The following is a 24,016-nucleotide window of genomic DNA, read 5'->3' on the forward strand; positions in this document are numbered from 1 at the left end:
GTTGGTTTGTCAAGTTACCCTGAGCTAACTCAGGTTTTCTTCTTCGACATTGTATTTTTTAAAGTTTTTTTTTCATTTTTGATATTAGGTTATTAGGTCATCCTTTTGTTTTTCTTTTTGCGGGTTATTTGGCCAAGTTGTAATTAATTTAACTTGGGTTGTCTTGAATTATCGTCGCTTGAATATCTATTTTTAGCATGAAAAAAGTTTGGTCTGGCCCGCAACATAGCACGGCCACCTATCTAGTATATTCCAAGACTTAATTGCTAAAGTAGCTTAAAGAAGAATTCTTACTTCTTTTATAAGAAACACCGATTCAAATCCTGAACTAGTAAAGCAAATATCAAATATCAAAGCTTTAATCTCCACTTTCAAGTTACTCATTCCCTCATATTTTCTCATTTATGGATCTTATATCTTATCTTCAATACCATACAAAAAAGAATATAAAGATATTCCAATTTCAATTAGCTTATTTATTTCTCACTTCTCTCCAATTACCCAAGAAAGAAGAAGGGAAATACAGGGTAGTTCTGGTTTCTTTATGGATCTGGACAATCGATGCAAGAGATTCTCATGGATCAACTTAGCATTCCTTCATGTATTAGAAGACCAATATCTATCTTGATACCAAGCAGCTTATGGATGTTCCATGGTGGATTTGATTTTATCAAGATTATGAGAACGTGAACTCTCACCCGCATTTATGTATTGGAGAGATAGTTTGATGTGAACCTCATAGATAGTTCTGGTTTCTTTATGGATCTGGACAATCGATGCAAGGGATTCTCATAGATCAACTTAGCATTCCTTCATGTATTAGAAGACCAATATCTATCTTGATACCAAACAGCTTATGGATGTTCCATGGTGGACTTGATTTTATCAAGATTATGAGAACGTGAACTCTCACCCGCATTTATGTATTGGAGAGATAGTTTGATGTGAACCTCATAGACATAAATATCCAGAAATCCACAGTTAAATCAATATTTTTCAAGAAATCTAAATTTAGGCTTGTGATTGAGTTTGACATAATGATAATCTGTATCGGGACAACAAGACTATAGAAATCAAACCCTCACTCAACACCTATGAAAAGATATGAATGAGAGGTATAGAAGATACTACGAAACTTGGTTAATTATTCGATGAGTCATAATAGTTCAATGAAGAATTAAATTAAGAATTTCCTCTCACACACGCAATAGATTATTCTTAAATCAAATTCTAGCAAAACCTAAATACAAGATAAATAACCATATTTATAATAATTAAAAACTTCCTAAATAAATCTAAAAAAATAATAAAAGAGTTTTAAATAAAATAGAAAAAAAAATCATAAATCAACTAGGAAACTAATACAAAATCTCGCATAGTAGTTTCTAGACCTTATCATAAGGTCTTCCTGATGTCCGATCATTGTGAGATTTTAACCATATATAAAACAAGGCCTTTGAAATCTTTTGATAAAATTTCAGACCGATCCAAAGGTCAAATTGTAAATTATACTTATTAGCGTAAAAATATACATTAGAAAAAAAATTCTTAAAACCTCTTATAATGTCCATGAATGCTAAAGAAACCTTGCCAAACCTCTTCTAATGTTCTTAAATAATAAGGAAACCTTGTCAATGAGAAGATCCATGGAACAAAATGAAATTCAAATTGATGACATTGAAACCCTTGTCAAAATAATCCTAATTGTTGTCACTTATGATTTTCTTATACAAAAAAAATCCTTACTAAATAAGAAATCTATAAATCATAAGGAAACAAATAGCAATACTTGTACAACAACTTCTAGCCTGACTTCAAACACATCATTCTTTTTTATTTGGATGAATTATTAGGCCAATCATATATGGATGGAAAACTTTAGATACCTAATTTTCAATTCAATTGAAATTGCAGCAAAAATCCTCATATAGCTCTAGATATGGACCAAATAGTACATAAAAGTCAAATATGATATTTTTGCAACTTGTTAACTTAAATATCCAAAATTATTTCAATCAATTCTTCTTGGATCCTCTTAGTTTCAGACCTTGTAATAGAGCCTTTTGTGATCCTCGTTGATTAGCATTGTCATTTCTTATTTTATGTCGAAACACTTTATAAAATAAAGCATAAAATAAAGATATTAAAAATTTTTTAGTCTAATTACAAAACAAAAATGTACAATTCATAAAAAAATTCAATTTTAGCAACCCAATTCAAGGTTTGGATTCTAAAAAGGAGTATTATATATAAAAAAAAAAACTAAAGGGCATTAGTAAAACACCTTGGAGCAAGACTTAATTCAATATGGATTGCTATAATGAATTATTGTTTACTCTCTCCACGGTGCAAGCCAGTTGAGAGCAACATAAAGGGAAATATGGTTTTTTCAAGGGGTTTAATTGACATTTACATTTTGAATGGGGTAAATTGGTCTCTTTGCTTTTTTGCATAGTAGAATTACTAATTTACCTTTAGAATGCAAACAAAAAGTTTGGCTAGCAGGGACTTCATGGTCTTTTCTCTTTTTTCAAAATAGTTAAAATACTGAACTAGAATAACTAATTTACCCTTAGAATGCAAACAAAAAGTTTGGCTAGCAGGGACTTCATGGTCTTTTCTCTTTTTTCAAAATAGTTAAAAGACTGAACTACTATTGAAAGAGAAAAAACATAACATGTTGTTAAGGCTTTTTTTTGTCTTTTTCTCAAGTTTATTTTTCATGATTCTTAGTTTGTATGAGCATTAAATCAATCTTTTGACAAATAATAAATATTATTAAAAATAAAAAGTTGTTGGCGTGTGCTACGCACAATTCTTCGAGTTAATTGCAGTCTCATGACTCATGTCACTAGTTTCAAATATTACTAGATTTTACAAATTGATTTTTTTTTTCAATTTCATCATTTGACATTAGGTTAATAGGCCTTGAGTTTCGTGATTTGTTCCGCTTTCCTTTTGTATGGTTATCCTGATCTCATATCTTGAGTGATGTGTTATTCAAGTTGACTCGAGTTTTTTTCTTGATATTTTTTTAAATTGATTTGTTTTTTATTTTTTTCTGCAAGGTTATCCTAATTTTATATTTCGAATCACGTATTAATGAAATTACCCCATGTTAATTCAAGTTATTATTACTGAAAATGATTTTTATATATTGAAAAAAGTTTGGAAACCCGTGGTGCAACACTGAATCACGACTAGCTAGGAAGGAGTAAACAAAAATATCAAGACTCTATAAAGGTGAAAACTACTCTTCTTCTTCTTTTCTTTTTCCAACGTTATCGACTTTGAAGTCTTTGATCGAAGCAATAGTTATTTTTACCAAAAACAATCCAGATACACTTCATCACATGAGCTTTCAAGGGCCTCTCTAGTCTCTACCAAGCCAAGCCAAACTCTTGATGGCTAACAAGATTTTTCCAAATTTCCCATCAGACATGTTTGTACGTATGCATGCCGTATGAAACTTGCTTTTTTTATTCTTCAGTCTGATGATTTTTCTTCTCTTAATTTCCACTCACTCTTCTTTGCCTTTTTGTCTAATGATTTTCTTTTATTTTTTTTATCGGGAGTAATGCGTGATTGATTTCCAAACTAAGTATTTTGACCTTTCTTTAAAAAAATGGGAAAAAGAAGGGCAATAAATATAAACATAGTAGGCTCGACATAAGTGAAGAAGAATATCACAGCACAATGTTCTCTCTCTCTTTTTTAATAACCCGGGGTGTCTAGGTCAACTTACACGTACCACGACTAATTTCTAGACCCACTAAACACCCTACAAGCCCAGTAAGCAAGTAAGTCATCGCGGGGATGACAAGCGTGCACACAAATATTCGAACCTAGGGTGCACAATGTTCTCTCTTCTTCTTCCATGAAATGATGATAGAGAGCACTTTCTTTTTGGATCAAATAGAAGTCAACCTGCAAAAAGAGCTCAGCTCTTATTTCTCTAATTAATGTAAACATTTTATTTTATTTTGGGTTTCTACTACTTGGGGTGTTTGATATAATGATAATAGTTGTTTTTCAAAGTGTTTTTTGCTCAAAAATAAATTAAAATAATTTTTTTTGTTTTTTTAAAATTATTTTTTACATCAGCATATCAAAACAATCAAAAAAACAAAAAAAAAATTAATTAAAAAAAATCATTTTTTAAAAAAATATTTTTAAAACATAAAAATAAAAAATCTCTTAATTATCTATTAAATTACAATGGGTGGACACTCGATCACTCGGAGCTCTAAACATACACATACATAGATATATAGACACGTACTCCTAGCTTCTTGATGTAGGAAGTTTACCTAATCGTCGTGCATGGAGCTTACGATGGCCATCGACATGGGCACAAGGGGCTCCTCCTCCTCCTCCTCCTCCTCCTCCCCCTCCCCCTCCCCCTCCCCCTCCAGAAAAAGAAAAAAATAGTGATTTTGGAAGATGCGTTATACTCCATATATATAAACAAACGTACACGATGTAATTAACTCTTAGATCGATGTGGAAAACATGGCATATATGCTTAATCCGAATGAGGATTGGTCCTAGTCCTACCCTTTAATTATTAATTATCGTACCTTAAAGGCTTAATTAAAATCACTTTTTCAGGGAATATATATGGACATGCTAACCCCACAAACATGAAAAGCACAGGGATTAAGGGTTAATTTAAACCCTAAGATAAGATAAATGATGACTTTAGTGATGGCTGACTCGAAAGCCAAATGACTCTCGCTGTGCACCCCCTCTCCATAACACACAAGTACGTACCATAATGATTTATCATGAAGTACACACATTATTTTTTATTTTTTATTTTTTATTTTATTTATTTTGGGGTGGGAGCATTATTTTTTTGAGGCTTGTCCACACTACACTTCAAATTCCCACTGGTGGGATTCTCCTGCTAGTTTTTTTTTTTTTTTCAGTTTTAAATGTAATTCTACTTTTTATATATGAAGGTTTAATACTTTGAATTTTTGCAAAAAAATATTGAATTTAGAATTTGACATGTTGAGAAAACATGTTGGCAAGCAATGAGCATTGCACAGATTGTTTTGCAATATAATAAGAGATTAAGTGGGTTCAATAATTAATATTTAAAGTGCAAATTTACTTTCTAGCTCAAAAAGAAATTAATAAAACACATATTACATAATTAGAAATAAAAAATAACGTGATTTATTACAAGTTAAAAATCTAAAAAACAAATAATATTTATTATAATTTAAAATCTTCAAAGACTAAAAATGTGAGACGTACAAAATATTTAATAATACCGAATAAAAAAACTAGAATAGAAAAACTAGAAACATATAATAATATTGAATAGAAAAATAAAAAAAATCATTCCTTTTAATTAAGATTCTTTCCTAAACTGAATAAATAAATATTTATTTTTTCAAAAAAAACATACATCAACATATTATAAATAGCTATTTGGGGATTTGATATCGTGGAGTTTTAAATAATCAGCTTAAATGATTATATTCGCCACAATAAAAAAAATCGTTCAGCAGTACTTTAAAACTAATGACTTGGATCGATGGTAGATTCAGGTTTTTTTTTAATATTTTTAATATATCATAATAAAAAATAATTTTTTAATATATTTTTAAAAAATAACTGTTATTATAATATTAAACTGGGAGTGAAACTCTCGTTATGTACCTCCTTCAAGAAACAAAAGTGCCATAATCATTGATCTACAGCACACTTTATACTTTTCTCTGTTTTTTCTTAAAAAAAAGAAGAAGAAAAGAAAATAGATTATTTCATCAATAATTCAAACTAATACAGCTCATCAATATTTTTAGATATTTTTTTATACAGTTCATCAATATTCTTTAAAAGACAACTTTTTTCTTGCACAAAATAATTGAATTGAACAGAACTTTGACAGACATGAAGAGAACGAACGAAATTCACAAACGTCAATTGATATAATTTTTTGTTTTGGCATAAAATTGAAAATTGCGTATTATATTAAGGGGAAGATTGAGGCTTTTTTTTTTTTTTTTTATTAACACGGTGTCCGGGCCAACTTGCACGCACCTCGACTAATCCCACGAGCCTTGAAGTTAAAGACCATGTAAACCTTTAGTGACCATTATATTAGCAACCACAAGACTCAAATCTAAGACCATAAAAAAAACAAACCTCTTAATTCCAAGCTTTTACCATTAAACCACTTATTAGATAGTTGATTGAGGCTTCCCTTATTCTTACAAGGTTTGTACAAAGAGCAGGCATGTGAAAACTCCCACCACATTCTTTTTTTTTTCTTGAAAAAAAAACATTATATTTGAGTTTTAAATAATGGAGATTTCCCATCTATATATATAGTTTGTTTTTGTTTTAAATCCAAGCATTGTTGGAGCACATTTGATATTCTTGTAACAGTTGTTTTTCAAAGTATTTTTCACTTGAAATTATATTAAAATAGTATTTTTTTAATTTATTTTTAACATAAATATATTAAAACGATTTGAAAATACAAAAAAAATCAAAGCAAAGAAAAAAATAAAAAATTTAAAACACAAAAATAAACAATCATTTATTTAGTTAAAGGTAAGGGAATAATTTAGCAAGTCACCTTAGGATCTCATTGTGATGCTTGAAGTTCCATATTGGACAAAATGCAGTGTGTAGCTCTACCCATCAACCTTCGAACAAAAAACAAAATCATTAAATTTTGTTTGGTTTAAAGGTTGCGTTGTGGTAATAATCGTGATTGTGGATACAAATGCAGCTTTATCTTTTATGATTATAGTTATTCTTGTGGTTAGGAACGAAAGATGTTTGATTTAATATATATAAAATAACTCTTCGAAAATTTAAAAAATATGATAGCAATTGTTTTTAAAATTATTTAAAAAATATATATATTAAAATAATATTTTTTTAATTTTTAAAAATTATTTTTGATATTATATATTAAAATGATTTAAAAATATAAAATATTATTAATTTTAAATAAAATTTAATTTAATTTTTTTTAAAATACGAAAATAAACAAGCTAAAATTATTGGAAAAAAGCTATTGTCGGAGAATATCACTATGATATCTCTCATTGAAAAGCCAAAACCAAAATTCCTTAGAAGCAAAGCAAAATGAACAGCTGGACAGAAAGACTTTGCATTTCAACGCAGCTCTTAAATATTGGAGGATAAAGTGTATCTTAAGGCACAAAGTTGTCGCCCTTGCATTGTCTAAGAAATGGGTCAAAGGCTACAAATCATAGTTATTAAACCCGGCCCGGGGATTCGGACCGGGTCCCGGTTTTCATGGGTCAACCCGGAAAAATTAAAAAGAAATTAAAATTTTAATATTTCATATGAAAAAATCCATATAAATATAGATTATACATATTATGAAGTTTAAAAGAATATTTTAAAAAAAAATTATTCCACGTTAAAAAGATATTATGTTAAGTTTTTAAGTTAAAGTATTTAAACTAAAAAAGTTTTTTATCCCACATTGAAAAAACATAACTTTTTCCTTGGAAACATAGAGTATATATACTAATGGGTTTCAAATCCCACATTGAAAAAACATAACTTTTTTCATGGGAACATAGAGTATATATATGAAAGGGTTTCAAATCCCACATTGAAAAGATAATATGTTATCTTTTTAAGTTGAAGTATTTAAACTCAAAGGTTTTTTATCCAACATTGACAAAACATGATGTTTTTCTTGGGAACATAGAGTATATATACTAATGGGTTTCAAATCCCACATTGAAAAAACATAACTTTTTTCATGGGAACATAGAGTATATATATGAAAGGGTTTCAAATCCCACATTGAAAAGATACTATGTTATCTTTTAAGTTGAAGTATTTAAACCAAAAGGTTTTTTATCCCACATTGAAAAAACATATAGCATATATACTAATGGATTTCAAATCTCACATTTAAAAGAAAAAAAAAATCGGGTCTTGTTCGGGTTCGCCCAGGTCCCGGGTCGACCCGTCGGGTCGCCGGGGTTTGGCTGGGTTGTTGCCACAGCCGATCTTTTATTAAACCCGGACCGGTCCAGCCACCGGGTCGACCCGCCGGGCCGGGTTTAATAACAGTGCTACAAACAAAGGACTAAAGCCACGGCCTAGCAGGACCTCAATCACCTGCTACGCCTACGCTGTTATGATACGGGTTAAATTATTATTTTTTTAAATATAAAAAAATATTTAAAATTTATTAATATATTTTCTAGTAAAATAAATTATATATAAATTGACTTGATATAATGTAGTTAACTTGATAAATTCAAATACAACTTAAATAACAGCTAAAAATATGGTTTGATTAAAAAAATTAAAATGACATATTTTTTTATAAATATTGAGACGATAATATAGTTGATCAATCTAGATCAACCCGAGTTAATTTACAAAATCCACAACATTAATCATGAGACCGCGATAAACTCAATATAAAGCAAATAAAAATAAATTATAAAGGTTAATTCTTAATTAACTCAATATTAAAGGATGTAGTTAAGAAAAAAGTTTAATTAAAAAAAGAATAAAAAGCTAATTACTTGAGTCGGTCCAGATTAATCTGCCAAATTTGCAACCCTGGTCATGAAACCAGGATAACATCATAGAAAACAAATTGAAAAAAATTAAGAAATTCAATTCTCAGTCAGCCCAATATTAAAGGATGAAATTGAACAAAAAAAAACTCAATAATAAAAGGACAAAAAAAAAATCAACCCGAGTCAACTCGGATTAACCTATCATTCTCGTGACTTAGGTCATGAAACTAAGATAACCTCATAAAAAGCAAATCAAAATACAAGCCGAGTTAAAATTCTAAACTCTCGACCTGAGTCATGAGGATAAGATCTTCATATATCAAGCAAATTAAAATAAATTATGAAGCATAATTTCTGAACAATTCAATGAATTGAAAAAAAAAATTAAAGAAATGATCTGAGTTAACCTGTCAAATATGTGATTTAGATCATAAGACCATAATAACCTCATAGAAAGCAAATCAAAATAAATTATGAAACCTATTTTCCAATGAATAAAATGTTGAATGATGAAATAAGAAGAAAATTTGATTAAAAAAAAGCAGAAAACCCAAGTCAATCGGGTTAATCCGACAAACTCGTGACCTAGATCATAAGATTGCGATAATCTTATAGATAGTAAATCAAAACAAATTATAAAGTTTAATCCTTAACAAACCAACTATTGAAAGATGAAATTAAAAAAAAAAACACACACACTAATGAAACAAATAGTATTATGTTAGGTGATGTATAATAAAAGCACCATCTATGATTATCAAGTTTAAATATAATAATTTAATCTGAACGGATAAATATTATGATGTCACCCAAATGAGTGAATATATATATATATATATATATATATATATATATATATATATATATATATATATATATATATATATATATCTTTTATTGTTGAACAAATACAGTATAGTACTCTAATTACAATATCAACCTGGTTGTAATCTTAATTTTCAAAATATTAATATAGAAACTTTTGAAAATTCATGGATTAATTTTAAGAATGCATTTGAATGATTAAAAATTTTTTGTGCAATATTATAAAATTTGTGTACATTTAAAACGAACATGGAAATATGTTTTCTCTTCTCTGATTCTATTGTCTTCATCTCTTCCATTTAACCAAACAATACCTTACAGTTCAAAGGAGTCATCATCTTGCAATATTTGTTCTGCAGCGAGCTCTTCCTCTTCATCAATCACCAAGTATGGGTTCCTTTCCGTGGGCTGAAAATTGTAGAATATGAACACATAGAAAGCCAGGCTTGCACCTTCAGAAAGAACATACGTAAACCCTTCATATCTATAATCCAAAATACCCTCCATAGAAGAAACGACAACTCTTGTGAAATACAAATACATCACCAGACAAATGTAGAAATTCTTGAAAAGGGTTAACTTTTCCAGGTTCCGAGCAGCCTTTCCATCCGATTTTGATGCCTCTTTCAGATTTCGAATCGACCAAACGATCGGGAAAAACACAGCGCAGCAGCATATGACATCGATCAACAAGAAGATTTGGTTCCAGGTCCACCAATCCTTGGTTGCTGGCCCAGTTTCACTGATAACAACATAAGCTATGTTTTCAAGAACTTGCAAGGGAATTACTATCATCAAAACATTCTTTTCGCGTTCTTGAAGGTATGGTTTCAAGAATGACCAACCAGTGCCTATAAGGATGATCACAGTGAATAACATTATGCCCTTGAAGAATCCAAAAATATAGAACGCTACATCCCAGCCATGAGGAGTACCAGTTTTGCTCACATACATTTCGTCCTCAGACGCACATATCATTTTAAGTGCCTTGACAAAAAGCAACGCCCCCATTATTAGGTGGATCATGTCAACTGTTGGTCTCTGTTTGAAGCAAACAAAACTCCATATCCCAAAAAAGCAAGTATAAATGAGAAACATTGAGAGAAAAAATTTTGGCAGAAAGGTTTGTCCTATAGGAAGGAAATTTTTTGCACCATCTTGTAAGTTATACATCTCGGTATGTACATACATTGACACTTCAAATTCTGGCTGGCAATTTCCAAATACCAAGCTATATTCATCAGCCTCATCAATAAATGCAGAGCCATTATAAGCTGACGTATTCATGCTAAGGTCATTGAAATTGAACAAGAGCTTTACATACCGGCTAGACAGAACACAAAAGCTTTCATCTTTACTTTGCAGTGAGTCATTCGTGAATATTGTTGAGAAGGAAGAGTCTCTAGCCAGGAAAAATCCCATGGAAGAAGGGTTAAGTTCTGCCTTTCGACTTCTTGATTTCCAAGAGACGTCTTTTATGGAAATGGCTACCCGACCACCTTCTGTGAAACCAAATTGCTCAAACATGATAATGGGACGAGAATCATCAAAAATATATGTGTCTTTGATTTCGGATGAAGCAAATGGGATGCTTGAAGTTAAGAACAACGCGTACAAGATCAGTAATAGTGTGGGGGGATGATGATGAAGATTTTTAGAGGAATTATAAAATCTCATTTTGTAACAAAAATCAGGGTTAAATTCTTGAGAAAGGGATAAAATGAAAGTGGGAATTTAGACCATAATTTGGTGTTGATGGAACTGGTAAGGAAGAAACTAGGACATTGCTTCGGGCTTCTCCTCTTATAGAATATTGTTAGGTGATCACATATTGTTGGTAAAATTAGCAAGAGAGGAACGATTTGAGTGCCAGAGATTTGGGAAAGAGAGGGAATAGACTTAGGACATGTGTAGGATTGACATTCATGCATGTCTGCAAAATAATATATAGCTTTATATGATGGAAAAAAGCATGCATCTCCGTGTATATATCAATTTTTTTCGTACTTTCAGAAGCATCTACTAGTCATCTGATATTTCTTTACAAGGATTGCATAATTTTCTGCAGAATGGTTTAGAATGCTTAATATCTTGTCACTCTCATTAACAACAAAAATGGAGTTTTAAAAGCAAATAGTAAGAAGCAGCATTAGCACAAGAAGAAGAAGAAGCAGCAGCAGCAGCAGCTTGCAAATATTAGAGCATCTGATTGAACTGTTTTTAGAGAAAAGATGAACGTTAAGAGATTAGTCCATAATCAACAAAGGCTTGTCTACGCGTAGCCCAACACTTCTACAAGCTTAACAAAATTCCAAGCAGGCCATCCCAATAAATCTCAACATGGTAGTGGGGTATTAGTTACATCGTAAGGCCTCCCTTGAAGGGGGGGAAAAAATAGATGGAGAGAGAGAGAAGTTCTAAATAAAGATATGCTTATAATTTTTTTTGAGTCATAAGTTTTATTTTTTATTAATATTTAGAATTTTTTTTTTCTTATTTATATCTATTTTTTCTTCAAGATGGATCTCGTAAGATGTTATTAATTACTTATTGAACACCATATAATTTCTCAACTAAAAACAAAATGCAACAATTATGTGTAAAGGAGGAGACTAAAAATACCCCACGAGTGAATAAAAAGAAGAAAAATATAAATAAAAAGGTATCAACCATCAAATAACTTGTGTCCCTTGTATCTAAATATTATTTTTTAAAAAAAATAAAAGCCATGGAAAATTCATTATGTCCTTAGATAAAGATAGATAAAGACCATTATTCACTGTAATAGTATAATTAATATTTCATCATTTCAATAAAAAATCAATAAACTTGTTATTGGAGTAAAAAAAATATTTTTTTACACCGATCATTAGTCATTATGAGATTATTTATAAACAATTCAATTTTTTAATCTTTTAAATACACAATGTAAAGACTCTATTACCTTTAAAAGCAAGATTTTTCAAAAGATTAATTAGGGGTAATTCATTCATTTTACATTTTTAAAGCCCAATGAAAGACTAAACTACCCATAAAAGTAAATATTTTTAAATTGTCATTTATGGGCTTTTTTTTGTCATTTAAAATTGGATTTCTTAGTAATTATCAAGTTAACTTTGGTCTTTTAATAATTATAAATATTATTTAAAAATAAAGAGTAGATGACGCATGTAATGCACATACCAGTGAGTGAATGATACCTAGCCATTCAGGCGGCGTGTAAAGTGTTGTCATGCCTTTTGCGATGAAGTTGAAAACCTCATACCATTTTTTTTTCTAGTGGTGTGGCGCATGCACACGACGATGAAATTGTTTGGCTCCAGTATACTTTTTTTTTCTCCTCCCTCTTTTCTTTGCCAAAATATAAAGGTACCATTTTTTTTATTTCCAATTTGATTCTCATTCTTTTAATTGCTATTTTTTTTTAATTGATTTTTTTCTTTAATTTCATTCCTCGTCATTTGGGTTTCATTTAATTTTTATATCAAATTTGATCCTCATTCTTTTGATTGTTGTTTGTTTTTTTTATTCTTTTCCTAATTGATTTTTTTAATTTCATCCCTTAACATTTGATTTCAAATTATTTTTATATCATATTTAGTTCCCGTCATTTTTAATTTTTATTTCTTTTTTTATCCTTTTCTTATTGTATTTTTTTTTTAAATTTCATTCATTAATATTTTATTGATTTAGAATTTTGCTTTGTTATTTTTTAGGGTTTACCTTATATGAAGTTAGTCTTGAGCTTATGACCAGGGTCACGAGTTACGAAGGTTAACACGAGTTGATTTTAGTGTTTTTTTAAGGTCCTCATTTATTTTTATTTTTATTTTTTTCCTTTAACATTTGATTTATTGAGGAAGTCCGGGCTCATAACCAGGGTTACTAATTTCAAAGGTTAACACAAGTTGACTTTGATACAGCTGAGGGAAATTTTTATTTTTTCTTATTTTTCAGACAATTTTTTTGTTCTTTTGTGAAATTGTTTTTCTTTTTAATTTCACCATTCAATCAAAGATAAAATACTTTTTATATTTCAATTTTGATCCTTATTATTTTAATTTTAATTTTTTGTTTATAATCTTTTTGTTTAATTGATTATTTTCTTCAATTTTATTCTTCAACATTCGATTGATTATGAATTGAGTTTTCATGGTTTTGTTATGTATGATGCTTTTACAGTTTCATGACTTAGGTCATTGGTTTGAAAAGTTAAACATGGGCTGACATTGATTTTTTTATATATATAAAAAAATAAACTTTGTGATTTTCTTCATTTTTGTTTTTATCGCCTTATCTCGGTCTCATGACCTAAGTCGAGGATTTGATAGAATTATCAAAGTTACAAATTTATCATATTAACTTGATTTAACTCAACATGATTTTTTTAGTGCCCCTTTTTTACCCAACTTTGTTTTTCTGTATTTAATGGGCTGAGAATTGAGTTATATCGTTTATCTTCTTTTGAAAAAATACTTTTTTTCCCAAGTGAAAACTTTTGTTTAAAAAATTTGGTTAATTTGTTATCATATCTTTTTTATCGTTTAATTAAAATAAAATCAATTAACTTGACATAGTGAGATCTATACCCAAGTCGCGGAAAAAAGATCGGACCCACGATATAACACGAGTAAACGGCTAATATATACTATTAGCCTAGAGAAAATCTAGAGACAATAGGTCTCCCATATAAGGGGCTACACAAAGAGGGGTATCTTTTCCGGATGTGTTTGAAAGTGTGGTAGTGATTGTTTTTTAAAGTGCTTTTCATTCCAAAATACATTAAAATAATATATTTTTTTTATTTTTTTAAAATTATTTTTGATATCAGCACATCAAAATAATTTAAAAATATTAAAAAATATTAATTTGAAGAAAAAAAAAATTTAAAATTTTTTCAAAAACACTTCCAAAATGCAATACCAAACACACATAATATTATTTAATCTCTTCAACTGGTTGGGACAAAAACACAGCAACTATCACTTTTCTACCATGAAAAACGTTGTGCTTTCTTGCAATTCCATCATCCCTACCAATTAACTTGAATATTAAGATTTCTAAAACTAAGTCGCTACTCATCTACTATGAGACAATTGCTTAATTTCTACCCTCTTGTTTGTTCAATTTCCCAGCTTCTTCTTCTTTTTTGCTGTCTCTTTCAAGCAACCCTTGCTGCAGCCTCTTTTTAGCCAAGCTATTAACATGTGATTTTGAAGGTGATATGTCCGGCATCGTCCTTCTCTTCTCTGCTGTTTCAGCATCCCGTCCTTCTAATCTCCTAGCTGCCCATTCTTTCTCGGCCTTCTTAACATGGAAGCTCACAAATTCTGCCACGATCTTTTCCGTTAGCAAATCTTCTGTCTTTGTTTCATCCCAGTCGGCAGCTTCTCTTATTTCTTCCACAAGTTGTTCAAAAGAGGCGCCATCAGCACCTTCCAGGTCTTCAATTCTTCCCATCTTAACGTAAATCCCACACTATGTATGCTCCAAGCTGAGCAAAGTATGATATGGAAGATGAAGCCTGGCTACAAAAACAAGGCTTTAGAATTCATCAGATCTGGAACAACGAGGCAACAGCACCATGCATTTATACATCGCACGATGTTACACCGTCAATAAAGAAAGGAGAACGACGTAGTGGAAACAAATAATAATACTCAAGAAGTCATAAACAAGTAATAACATTCTTTTCATGGTAGAGTTCTAATGAATAGGAAACAAAAAAGAGCCTATCAAGGGAGCCCAAGGAGCCAGGGCTGCTGAAGACAATCCTTGCTGCGGAGCCTGGCCTATTGGACCCCGGTCCATAAAAATAGGAAAAATAGCAAAGGAAGAGAAAGAAAGAAGAATGGTAGAGGACAGAAACAGAGAATTTTGACAGAAAAGAATATGTTCATAAAAGTCGTCGTCGTTATTGCTATTAAAAATTGCTTCCATCTCTAGAAATCTATAGATACAAAAATTATATAATTTATATAGACATGTTTAAAATAAATTAATCTGACATGAATCAGTATCTATATCTTATATGTTGTGTAATCAGTTTTTTTATATTTGATCAACATTAAATTGGATTTTTCCTCAACAAAATGCAATAATTGGCAAACATGAATCATGTATCCATATCTTATAATATATAATATTTTATTCAATCCGGTCTAACATAATAAGTTGATTTAGAGTTTGATTTAATTTAAATTTTAATTTTAATTTAAATTGATTTTGATATTGATCTATCAAACATAGATAACATGATAGGTTGACTTTATACATGTGGGTGGGTGTGTGTGTTCGGGCCAGCTTGCGTGTATCTCGACTAATCCTACGGATCCTAAAGTTAACGACCATATAAGCATTCAATGACCCTAAAGTTTGTGGAACTCGAATCGGTGATCTTTAGAAAATAAATTTAAAACCTGATCAGTTGAGTTTCACCCCTCATAATTATATATATATATTTGTTTTAATTAGATGACTTGTGAACCCAAGCTCTTTACCGAGTCATACCGTGAGGCAGCTTGATAACTATACTCTTACAAACTGATAATTAAAACCAGTGAAAGATGATAACACAAAATTTATCAGGACTGGACACATTTTACCTAAGATTTGGCAGCACCCAACATGGCTGGCTGGCTGGCTCATCAGCATAAACTCTACGGTGACAAGTGAACGAAGGCTCATTATATAATTTTAAAAACAGTCATTTATTTATGTATCATGTTTAGAGATCTATCCGCGGTGTATATAAAAAATAGTACACTAAAAGAAATTAAACCTCATTTTATATAGACAGTGTTTGGCATTGCGTTTTGAAATTGTTTTTGAAAAAATTAAAAAACATTTATTTTTTATTATGCTTTAAATTAATATATTTTTTATATTTTCATATCATTTTGATGTGTTAATATCAAAAATAATTTTAAAAAAATTAAAAAAATATATTATTTTAATATATATTAAAATAAAAAACATTTTTAAAAACCACCGCTAAGACACTTCTAAATATTATCCAGTAAAACTCCTCACATTCTCTTTCACTGGAAATCAGCCACAACACTCTAATGCCACCACCCATTCATATCACTCCTATGGGCAGTCCAATTATTTTTTCTAATTCACCCAAAAATAGAAGAACACTCCCTTCTATTATATCTAGATGAACTCTCTCTTTTTTATATCTCTTTCTGGAAATTGTAATTGTAATACATAAATTTTGGTCACGCACTAATGGGTGGTGAGTTTCGATGAGGTGTGTTTTCACCAGTAGGCTCAACTCTTCTCATTATAAAGGAAGAAGGCTTCCCTGATTGATCATCATCATCATGGTATGCATACGCAAAGCCACCATGCCTTGTCAAATCCATGCCTGCCATCTCATCCTCGCTTGAGATCCTTAACAAATTCAGCTTCTTTAGCCCGTAGAACAATGGACCCATTGTCATCGTGACCCACCCGGATATCACCAGGATCTGGATAATCTGGGCCGCCAATAGCTTCCCACCACCGCCCATGAACAGCCCGTATGGCCGCCCCGCCCTGTTCGGATACACCTCATTTACAAACGCCTCCTTCGCGAACAACCCGGTGAACAGTAACCCCCACGCGCCACATCCGCCGTGCAATTGAGCCGCCTCTAACGGGTCGTCATACTTTAGTTTCTCTGCCAGCTTATTACACCCAATCAAAACCCAAGATGCAACAAAGCCACAGATGATTGCAGCCCATGGTTCTACCACTGAACACTGATGAAGGTGTTTGATGAATGTGTAACGGGTGAAGAGAATTCACAGAATGAGAAGCTAAGGGAAGAATTGAGAAGCTGAGAGAAGAGAACAGAATTGTATTCTTGCTATTTCACGTGTAGATTGTTTGTTACAACTGCCTCTTAATATAGGCATTATGGAAATGAGTTGAATTCTCGTGTATTCTGTTTACATTATTGAAACGGTGCGTATTAAAAGACAAGCGTGAGTAATGCATGTAAATGAAACGGTGCGTGTTGTTGTAACAGAATTCTAATTTGTTGGTAACGGCTTTTCCCTCCTTTACTTTCTTAAGCTGAATCTTCTTGTATCAAGTCTCCATCCTTCAAAGTCACCTTGTCCTCAAGGTTGAAAGTTGGAAACCTTAACTGAACATCATCTATGAACTCCCATGTTGCTTCTGCAGGCGATAACCCCTTCCAATGAATTAAAACCTGTGTAGCAGCTTGTGTTTCCCTTTTGACCATCCTTCTATCCATGATAACTTGAGGCTGTAGCAGAGGCTCGTGTGGGCTGTCAGGTAAACTGTGGTGTACCATTCGATTTCCCCTGCTTCTTTTCAATAGAGATACATGAAAAACGGGATGGATGGTGGAAGAAGATGGAAGGTTGAGTTTGTATGCTACTTCCCCAATCTTTTTGATGACAGTGTAGGGGCCATAGTATTTGGCAGCTAATTTGTGGTGTGGGTGAAGTATGGATCTCTGTTTGTAAGTTTGTAATTTTAAATAGACTGAATCGCCTACCTCCAAGACCCTGTCACTTCTCTTTTTGTTAGCCAGTTGTCGCATTCGATTCTGTGCTTTGGTGAGGTTGAGCTTGACTGTCTGCAGCAATTGTTCCCTAGTAGTGAGGTAATGATCGACTGCTTCCAAAGCTGAATCTTTTGGGAAATAAGGGATGTGTATGGGTGGATTAAAACCATATAATATGTTGTAGGGTGTAGTTTTTGTAGCGGTATGGAAGTTTGTATTATACAACCATTCACACAAAGCCAACCATTTGCACCATTGCGAGGGATTGTCGCCAGTCATGCACCTGAGGTAGCCTTCTATGCACCGGTTGACCACTTCTGTTTGTCCGTCAGATTGGGGATGGTAGGCGGTGGAGTAATGGAGATTAACTCCTTGCAAGGCGAATAACTCTTTCCAAAATTTACTAAGGAAAATGGTATCTCGATCACTTACTATGGTTGTTGGCATCCCATGCAATTTGTAGACTGAGTTCATGAAGGTTTTTGCCACGGTGGTAGCTGAATAGGGATGTGAAAGTGCCATAAAGTGGACATACTTGCTAAACCGATCCACCACTACAAAGATAACTTCCTTGCCTTCTGATTTCGGGAGGTTTGTTATGAAATCCATACTGATATCTGTGAAGGGTGCTGTCGGTACTGGAAGTGGTTGCAACAACCCTGGGCTAGCCACATTTTCTGTTTTGTAACGTTGACAGGTGGGGCACTCTCTAACATACTGCCTAACCTGTTTCTGCTGTTTTCTCCAGTAAAACATGCTGGCAAGCCTTGCGGTAGTGACTGTAGAACCCGAATGTCCGCCTAAGGAAGTATCATGATACATGGAAATGAGTTGATGCTGAAGAGTTGGATTGTGTCCCACCACCAATTTGCCTTTTCTGAAAAGGTAGTTGTTGCTCCATTTATAGTGAGGGTGTGTAGCCGGGTCCTTTATGAGATCCTGGATGATAGCTTGAATCTTGTTATCTTCTTGCCATGATTGTTTGATGTTGTCCAGTACTGGAGCCTCTATTGTTGATAGAGTGAGGGTATGGAGTTCATTGCTACTTATTCTGGAAAGAGCATCAGCTGCAATATTCTCCCTTCCACTACGAAATTCAATTTCGTAATCAAACCCCAATAGTTTGGTGAGCCACAAATGCTGAGAAGGAAAAGATAGTTTTTGATCTAGTAAGTATTTCAAGCTAACATGATCGGTTCTGATCTTGAAGGATCTGCCCCACAAATACTGCTTCCACTTGTGTACTGCCATTATGATAGCTAGCATTTCCCTCTCATATGTAGATAACGACTGTTGTCTTGGTCCCAATGCCTTGCTAATAAATGCAATTGGATGTCCTTCCTGCATGAGTACTGCTCCAATACCAGCACCTGAAGCGTCAGTCTCCACAATAAAAATTTTGCTCAAATCGGGTAGTGCTAGGACTGGAGGGTTCATCATTTCCTTTTTAAGAGCTTCAAAGGCCACCGTTGCCTCTTGGTCCCAACCCACTGCATCCTTCTTTAAAAGCCTGGTCAGAGGGCGACAAATAATGCCATAACTTCTTATAAATTTGCGATAGTACCCCGTGAGTCCCAAGAATCCCCTCAATTGTTTGATGCTCTGAGGCAGTGGCCAATTCTTGATGGCCTGTAGCTTTTCTGGATCAGTTGCTACCCCCTCCTTAGATATAATATGGCCGAGGTATTCCACCCTATCATCACAAAAAACACACTTGCTCTCTTTGGCTACCAATTGATGTGATCTGAGCAGCTCAAAAATAGTCTGCAGATGTGCTTGATGCTGCGTGTAGGACTTACTGTAAATCAAAATATCGTCAAAAAACACAAGAACAAACTTCCTTAAATAAGCTCGAAACACCTCATTCATCAAGCTTTGAAAGGTGGCCGGCGCATTCGTAAGACCGAAAGGCATCACTAAGAATTCGTAATGGCCATTGTGTGTTCTGAAGGCTGTTTTGTGGATGTCTCCTGAGTTCATTCGAATTTGATGGTAACCCGAACGTAGGTCAATCTTGGAGAAGACTGATGCTCCTGTCAGCTCTTCCAGCAGCTCTTCAATCAGGGGAATGGGAAATTTGTTTTTGATAGTCAGTCTGTTAAGAGCCCTGTAGTCAATACACAATCGCCAGGAAAGATCCTTTTTCTTAACCAATACAACCGGTGATGCAAATGGGCTATGGCTTGGTTGGACTGTGCCTGCTTCCAACATTTCAGAGATTAGCCCTTCCACTGTATCCTTTTGTAGGCTGGAATACCTGTAAGGACGTAGGTTGACTGGTTGTGCTCCTTCTTTTAAGGGAATGGTGTGGTCATGAGACCGACTAGGTGGTAGTCCAACCAAAGGAATGAAGACATCCTGGTAGAGATGAAGTAGTTGTTGTAGGGCTGCCTTTTCTTCTTTGTTAAGATTCTTTGCAGAGGTGGATGTTGCAGTATCAGGTGTGTCCTGAATCATCCTCAAGCTGCAGAGATTGATACCTGCAATGCTAGTCCTGTTGCTCAGTAGACCACTCATCTGACCGAATTGAACCGATTGTAATTTCACTGGTTCTTCTCCCCTTAAGGTGGTTTGTTGCCCTTGCCATTCAAAACTCATCCACATGCTTTTGTAATTGCACACAATGTCTCCCAGGGTGGCTAACCACTGGACCCCTAGGACCATGTCACAGGCCTCCAATTCCATGACAAATACATCAGCCTCACAATGTATTCCTTGCATCTTCCATCTAAAACCCCTGCAAATAGAAGAACATAACATTTTTCCCTCATTGGCAGCCTTGACCGTTACTGGGTTGATGGGGCTTAGGACGCACTGAAGTTGGCTAGCAACCCAAGTATTCATGAAATTATGAGTGCTACCCGAGTCTATCAATATAAAGATTGGTAGTTTGTCTACCCTACCTGTCACCTTGAGGGTGTAGCATCCTGGAACCCCTTCTAATGCATTCATGAAAATGTGGGGGTCTGTGTCTATCAACACTCCTGATTCCTACCCCGATTCTACCATATTGTCTGTCTCACCTTCATCATCACCCACTAAGCATATGGAATAAAGTTTTCGTGTTCTGCATTTGTGCCCTGGTGCAAACTTATCATCACACCAAAAACATAAGCCCTTCACTCTTCTTTCTTCCATCTCAGTGCTTCGAACATTTCGGGTAGGCCTTCTCATTGGCTGGATTCCATTGTGTGTTTGAGGGGTAGGCAGCAACCCTGGTTGAGTAGAGTGTTGGGAAGTGGATTCAAGGAATTTATTTGGTTTGTATGGAGATTGTTGCTGGTTGGAAGTCTGATTGTTGCTAAAAGGTGAGGTTGGTTGCTTGATTGGTTGGTTGTGAGAACTTTTGTAGAGGTTTGTGTTTTCTTGTAAACGGGACAGATTATAGGCTTGATTAAGGGATTTTGGTTCAAATATTTTTACCAAGTTCTTAATTTCTGTCTCAAGTCCACCAAGGAAGAAAATCAAAGCGTACCTTTCATCAATCTCAGCTCTATTCCACAGGATATCGAAATTCCTGATGTAAGTCTCCAAATCGCCTTCTTGCTTCAGATCTTTTAATTCTTCCAAAGGTTCTTTATGGCCACCAAACCTGCCACATAAGCCTTCCACATATTCCTTCCAAGTTACTAGCTGGCCAACCTTGCTTCGCATGAAATTTTGGTGCCAATATAAAGCCACACCATCCAAGTAATATGAGGCCAGTTTAAGCTTCTCTGTTTCAGGGACTTCTTCCATTTCAAAAAACTGATTGCACTTGTATAACCATTTGTGTACATCTTCCCCTTCAAATGATGGAAAATCTCGCCTAGGTTTATGGAACTTGTAAGATCCACTCTGCTGCCAGTCATTCTTGTATAACATTCCTTCTTGGCTGCTGCGGTGATACTCCTGGTTGGAGCTGGTTGCTCCTGTAGGTAACTGTAGTTTTTTAAGTAAGGTATTCTGCTGAAGTGAAATACCTGAAATGAGCTCCTCCAACCTCAAGAGGCGTGTATCGCTAGACAGCTGCTGTTGTCCTTGTTGTTCTAGCAGTTTGGCCATCTTGTCATTCCACAGACCTTGCTCCTTGTTAGTTGTTGCTATTGCCCCTTCCAATTTCTTAATATCTTGAGACCTAGTTTCATGAGTCATTGTTCAGGGTCTGAAGATAGAAGCTCTGATACCACTTGATGAAGGTGTTTGATGAATGTGTAACGGGTGAAGAGAATTCACAGAATGAGAAGCTAAGGGAAGAATTGAGAAGCTGAGAGAAGAGAACAGAATTGTATTCTTGCTATTTCACGTGTAGATTGTTTGTTACAACTGCCTCTTAATATAGGCATTATGGAAATAAGTTGAATTCTCGTGTATTCTGTTTACATTATTGAAACGGTGCGTATTAAAAGACAAGCATGAGTAATGCATGTAAATGAAACGGTGCGTGTTGTTGTAACAGAATTCTAATTTGTTGGTAACGGCTTTTCCCTCCTTTACTTTCTTAAGCTGAATCTTCTTGTATCAAACACCCTGCGATGATTGCAGCGAAACCTCCTAATAAACCATTGCAAACATCGAGGACATTCCAATGACCAACTAATAATCTTTTGCCAAACAAGGTAGTAAGGGCTGCTGTGCACCCGGCCAGTGTTGTAGTGACAGCTGTCCTTCCTACAGCACTCTACTGACCGTAATACCCTCCACTATCACCATAACTCTTCAAAATTGTCAAAAACGAACCGGGGTTGAACCCGTACCACCCGAACCACAACAAAAACGAACCGAGCACCACGAGCGAAACACTATGACCGCGTAATACCACGGACCGACCGCTCCTATCAAACCGGCCAATACGTGGGCCTTCGATGAGAGCACCCCACAAACCAGCTATTCCTCCAACCATGTGAACCACACCTGAACCGGCAAAGTCAATTGCACCCGAACCGAATAGGAGATTATTATCAGATTTAACCGGACTGGCCCAACGAATTGGGTTCTCTCAGCGATGGAGAGAACCAATGGGAAACAACCGGGTAAACAAAGCCAGTTAAAAAGGAGGAGTATATGAGGTAAGCAACGAATTGGGTTCTCTCAGCGATGGAGCCACTAGTGATGCCAGCAGCAGCTATAGCAAAAGCCCATTGATAAAGGAAGAAACTATAGTCGGCTTGAGAAGAAGGAAACTCTCTCAAACCAAAGAAATGGCGGCCAATGAAACCATTGCTAGGAGAGCCGAAGGAAAAAGCATAGCCAAAGAGATAGTAAGAAAGGCCACCAGCAGCAGCATCAAGAACATTAGTGAGCATTATGTTCATGGTGTTCTTGGCCCTCACAGAGCCAGCACAAAGCATTGCAAAGCCAAGTTGCATAGCAAAGACCAGGTAGGCAGAGAAAAGGAGATAAGTGTTGTTGACTGCATAGGTTGTGTCTGAGAGCTGGTTGGCTATGCTGCCGAACTGGGAGCATAAGTAGGTGGCAGCTTCTGTGGAGTTCACAGTGGTGGAGAGGAGAGGAGCTAGGTCTGAGGCTGAGCAGGCCATGGTGGAAGTGGAGAGAGAGATGAGCCAAAGGTTATGGAAGAGAGGAGGGTTGGGTATGAGAACATATATACAGAGAGCAAAGAGGGTAGTGTAAATCATGCAAGACTTTACACCAAAAAAAAAAAATCATGACCTTTTCCCCCCCTTTTTTTTTTGAGAAAATGAAAAGGGATATTTTTTTTCTTTCTGAAAATTTTCCCAATCATGTAAATTGTGAGGTTCATAAAAAGATATGAACTAGGTAAATGTCATAGGATATATACAGGGGCATATCCATGGTTGATTTGGAATTTGGGGTCAATTGACCTCCCCGAATCGAAAAAAAAAAACTATGGACAGTGTAGTAAATTTAGCTAGAATGTAAATCACTCTTTAATCAAGCTCACACCACTATTTTTTTTTCTTTATTTCCATTTTCTTTCCAAATGAATTAGTCTAAGATGTTTTTTTTTTTAAAAAAAATGCATTAATTAAGGTTTTTTTTTAATAGAATTGTAACTAGATAATTCCCCTACACTAGAGTGGGACTAAAATTTTTTCAAATGTAAGAAAATATTGCTCTAAATAAAAAAAATTCTTTAACAATGTCATTAAATTCAACT

The 24,016-nt window shown here is 34.0% G+C and overlaps 1 protein-coding gene and 1 pseudogene across 1 annotated transcript; both read right to left on the bottom strand.

Annotated features, from left to right (window-relative positions):
- Positions 1-6,407: 6,407 nt before the first annotated feature.
- On the bottom strand, positions 6,408-11,162 carry LOC7474636 (protein CANDIDATE G-PROTEIN COUPLED RECEPTOR 7). Its single transcript, XM_002319631.4, has 2 exons — positions 9,686-11,162; positions 6,408-6,668 (listed from the first exon to the last, which is right to left on the bottom strand). The coding sequence occupies exon 1, from the start codon at positions 11,046-11,048 to the stop codon at positions 9,687-9,689; it is 1,362 nt and encodes a 453-aa protein (XP_002319667.3). The 5' UTR covers positions 11,049-11,162; the 3' UTR covers positions 6,408-6,668; position 9,686.
- Positions 11,163-16,588: 5,426 nt separating this feature from the next.
- LOC18104098 (ammonium transporter 1 member 2-like) lies at positions 16,589-23,454 on the bottom strand (annotated as a pseudogene).
- Between the last annotated feature and the right edge of the window lie 562 nt (positions 23,455-24,016).

This window comes from Populus trichocarpa, chromosome 13 (assembly GCF_000002775.5).
Source record: "Populus trichocarpa isolate Nisqually-1 chromosome 13, P.trichocarpa_v4.1, whole genome shotgun sequence".
In the NCBI taxonomy this organism is placed as follows: domain Eukaryota; kingdom Viridiplantae; phylum Streptophyta; class Magnoliopsida; order Malpighiales; family Salicaceae; genus Populus; species Populus trichocarpa.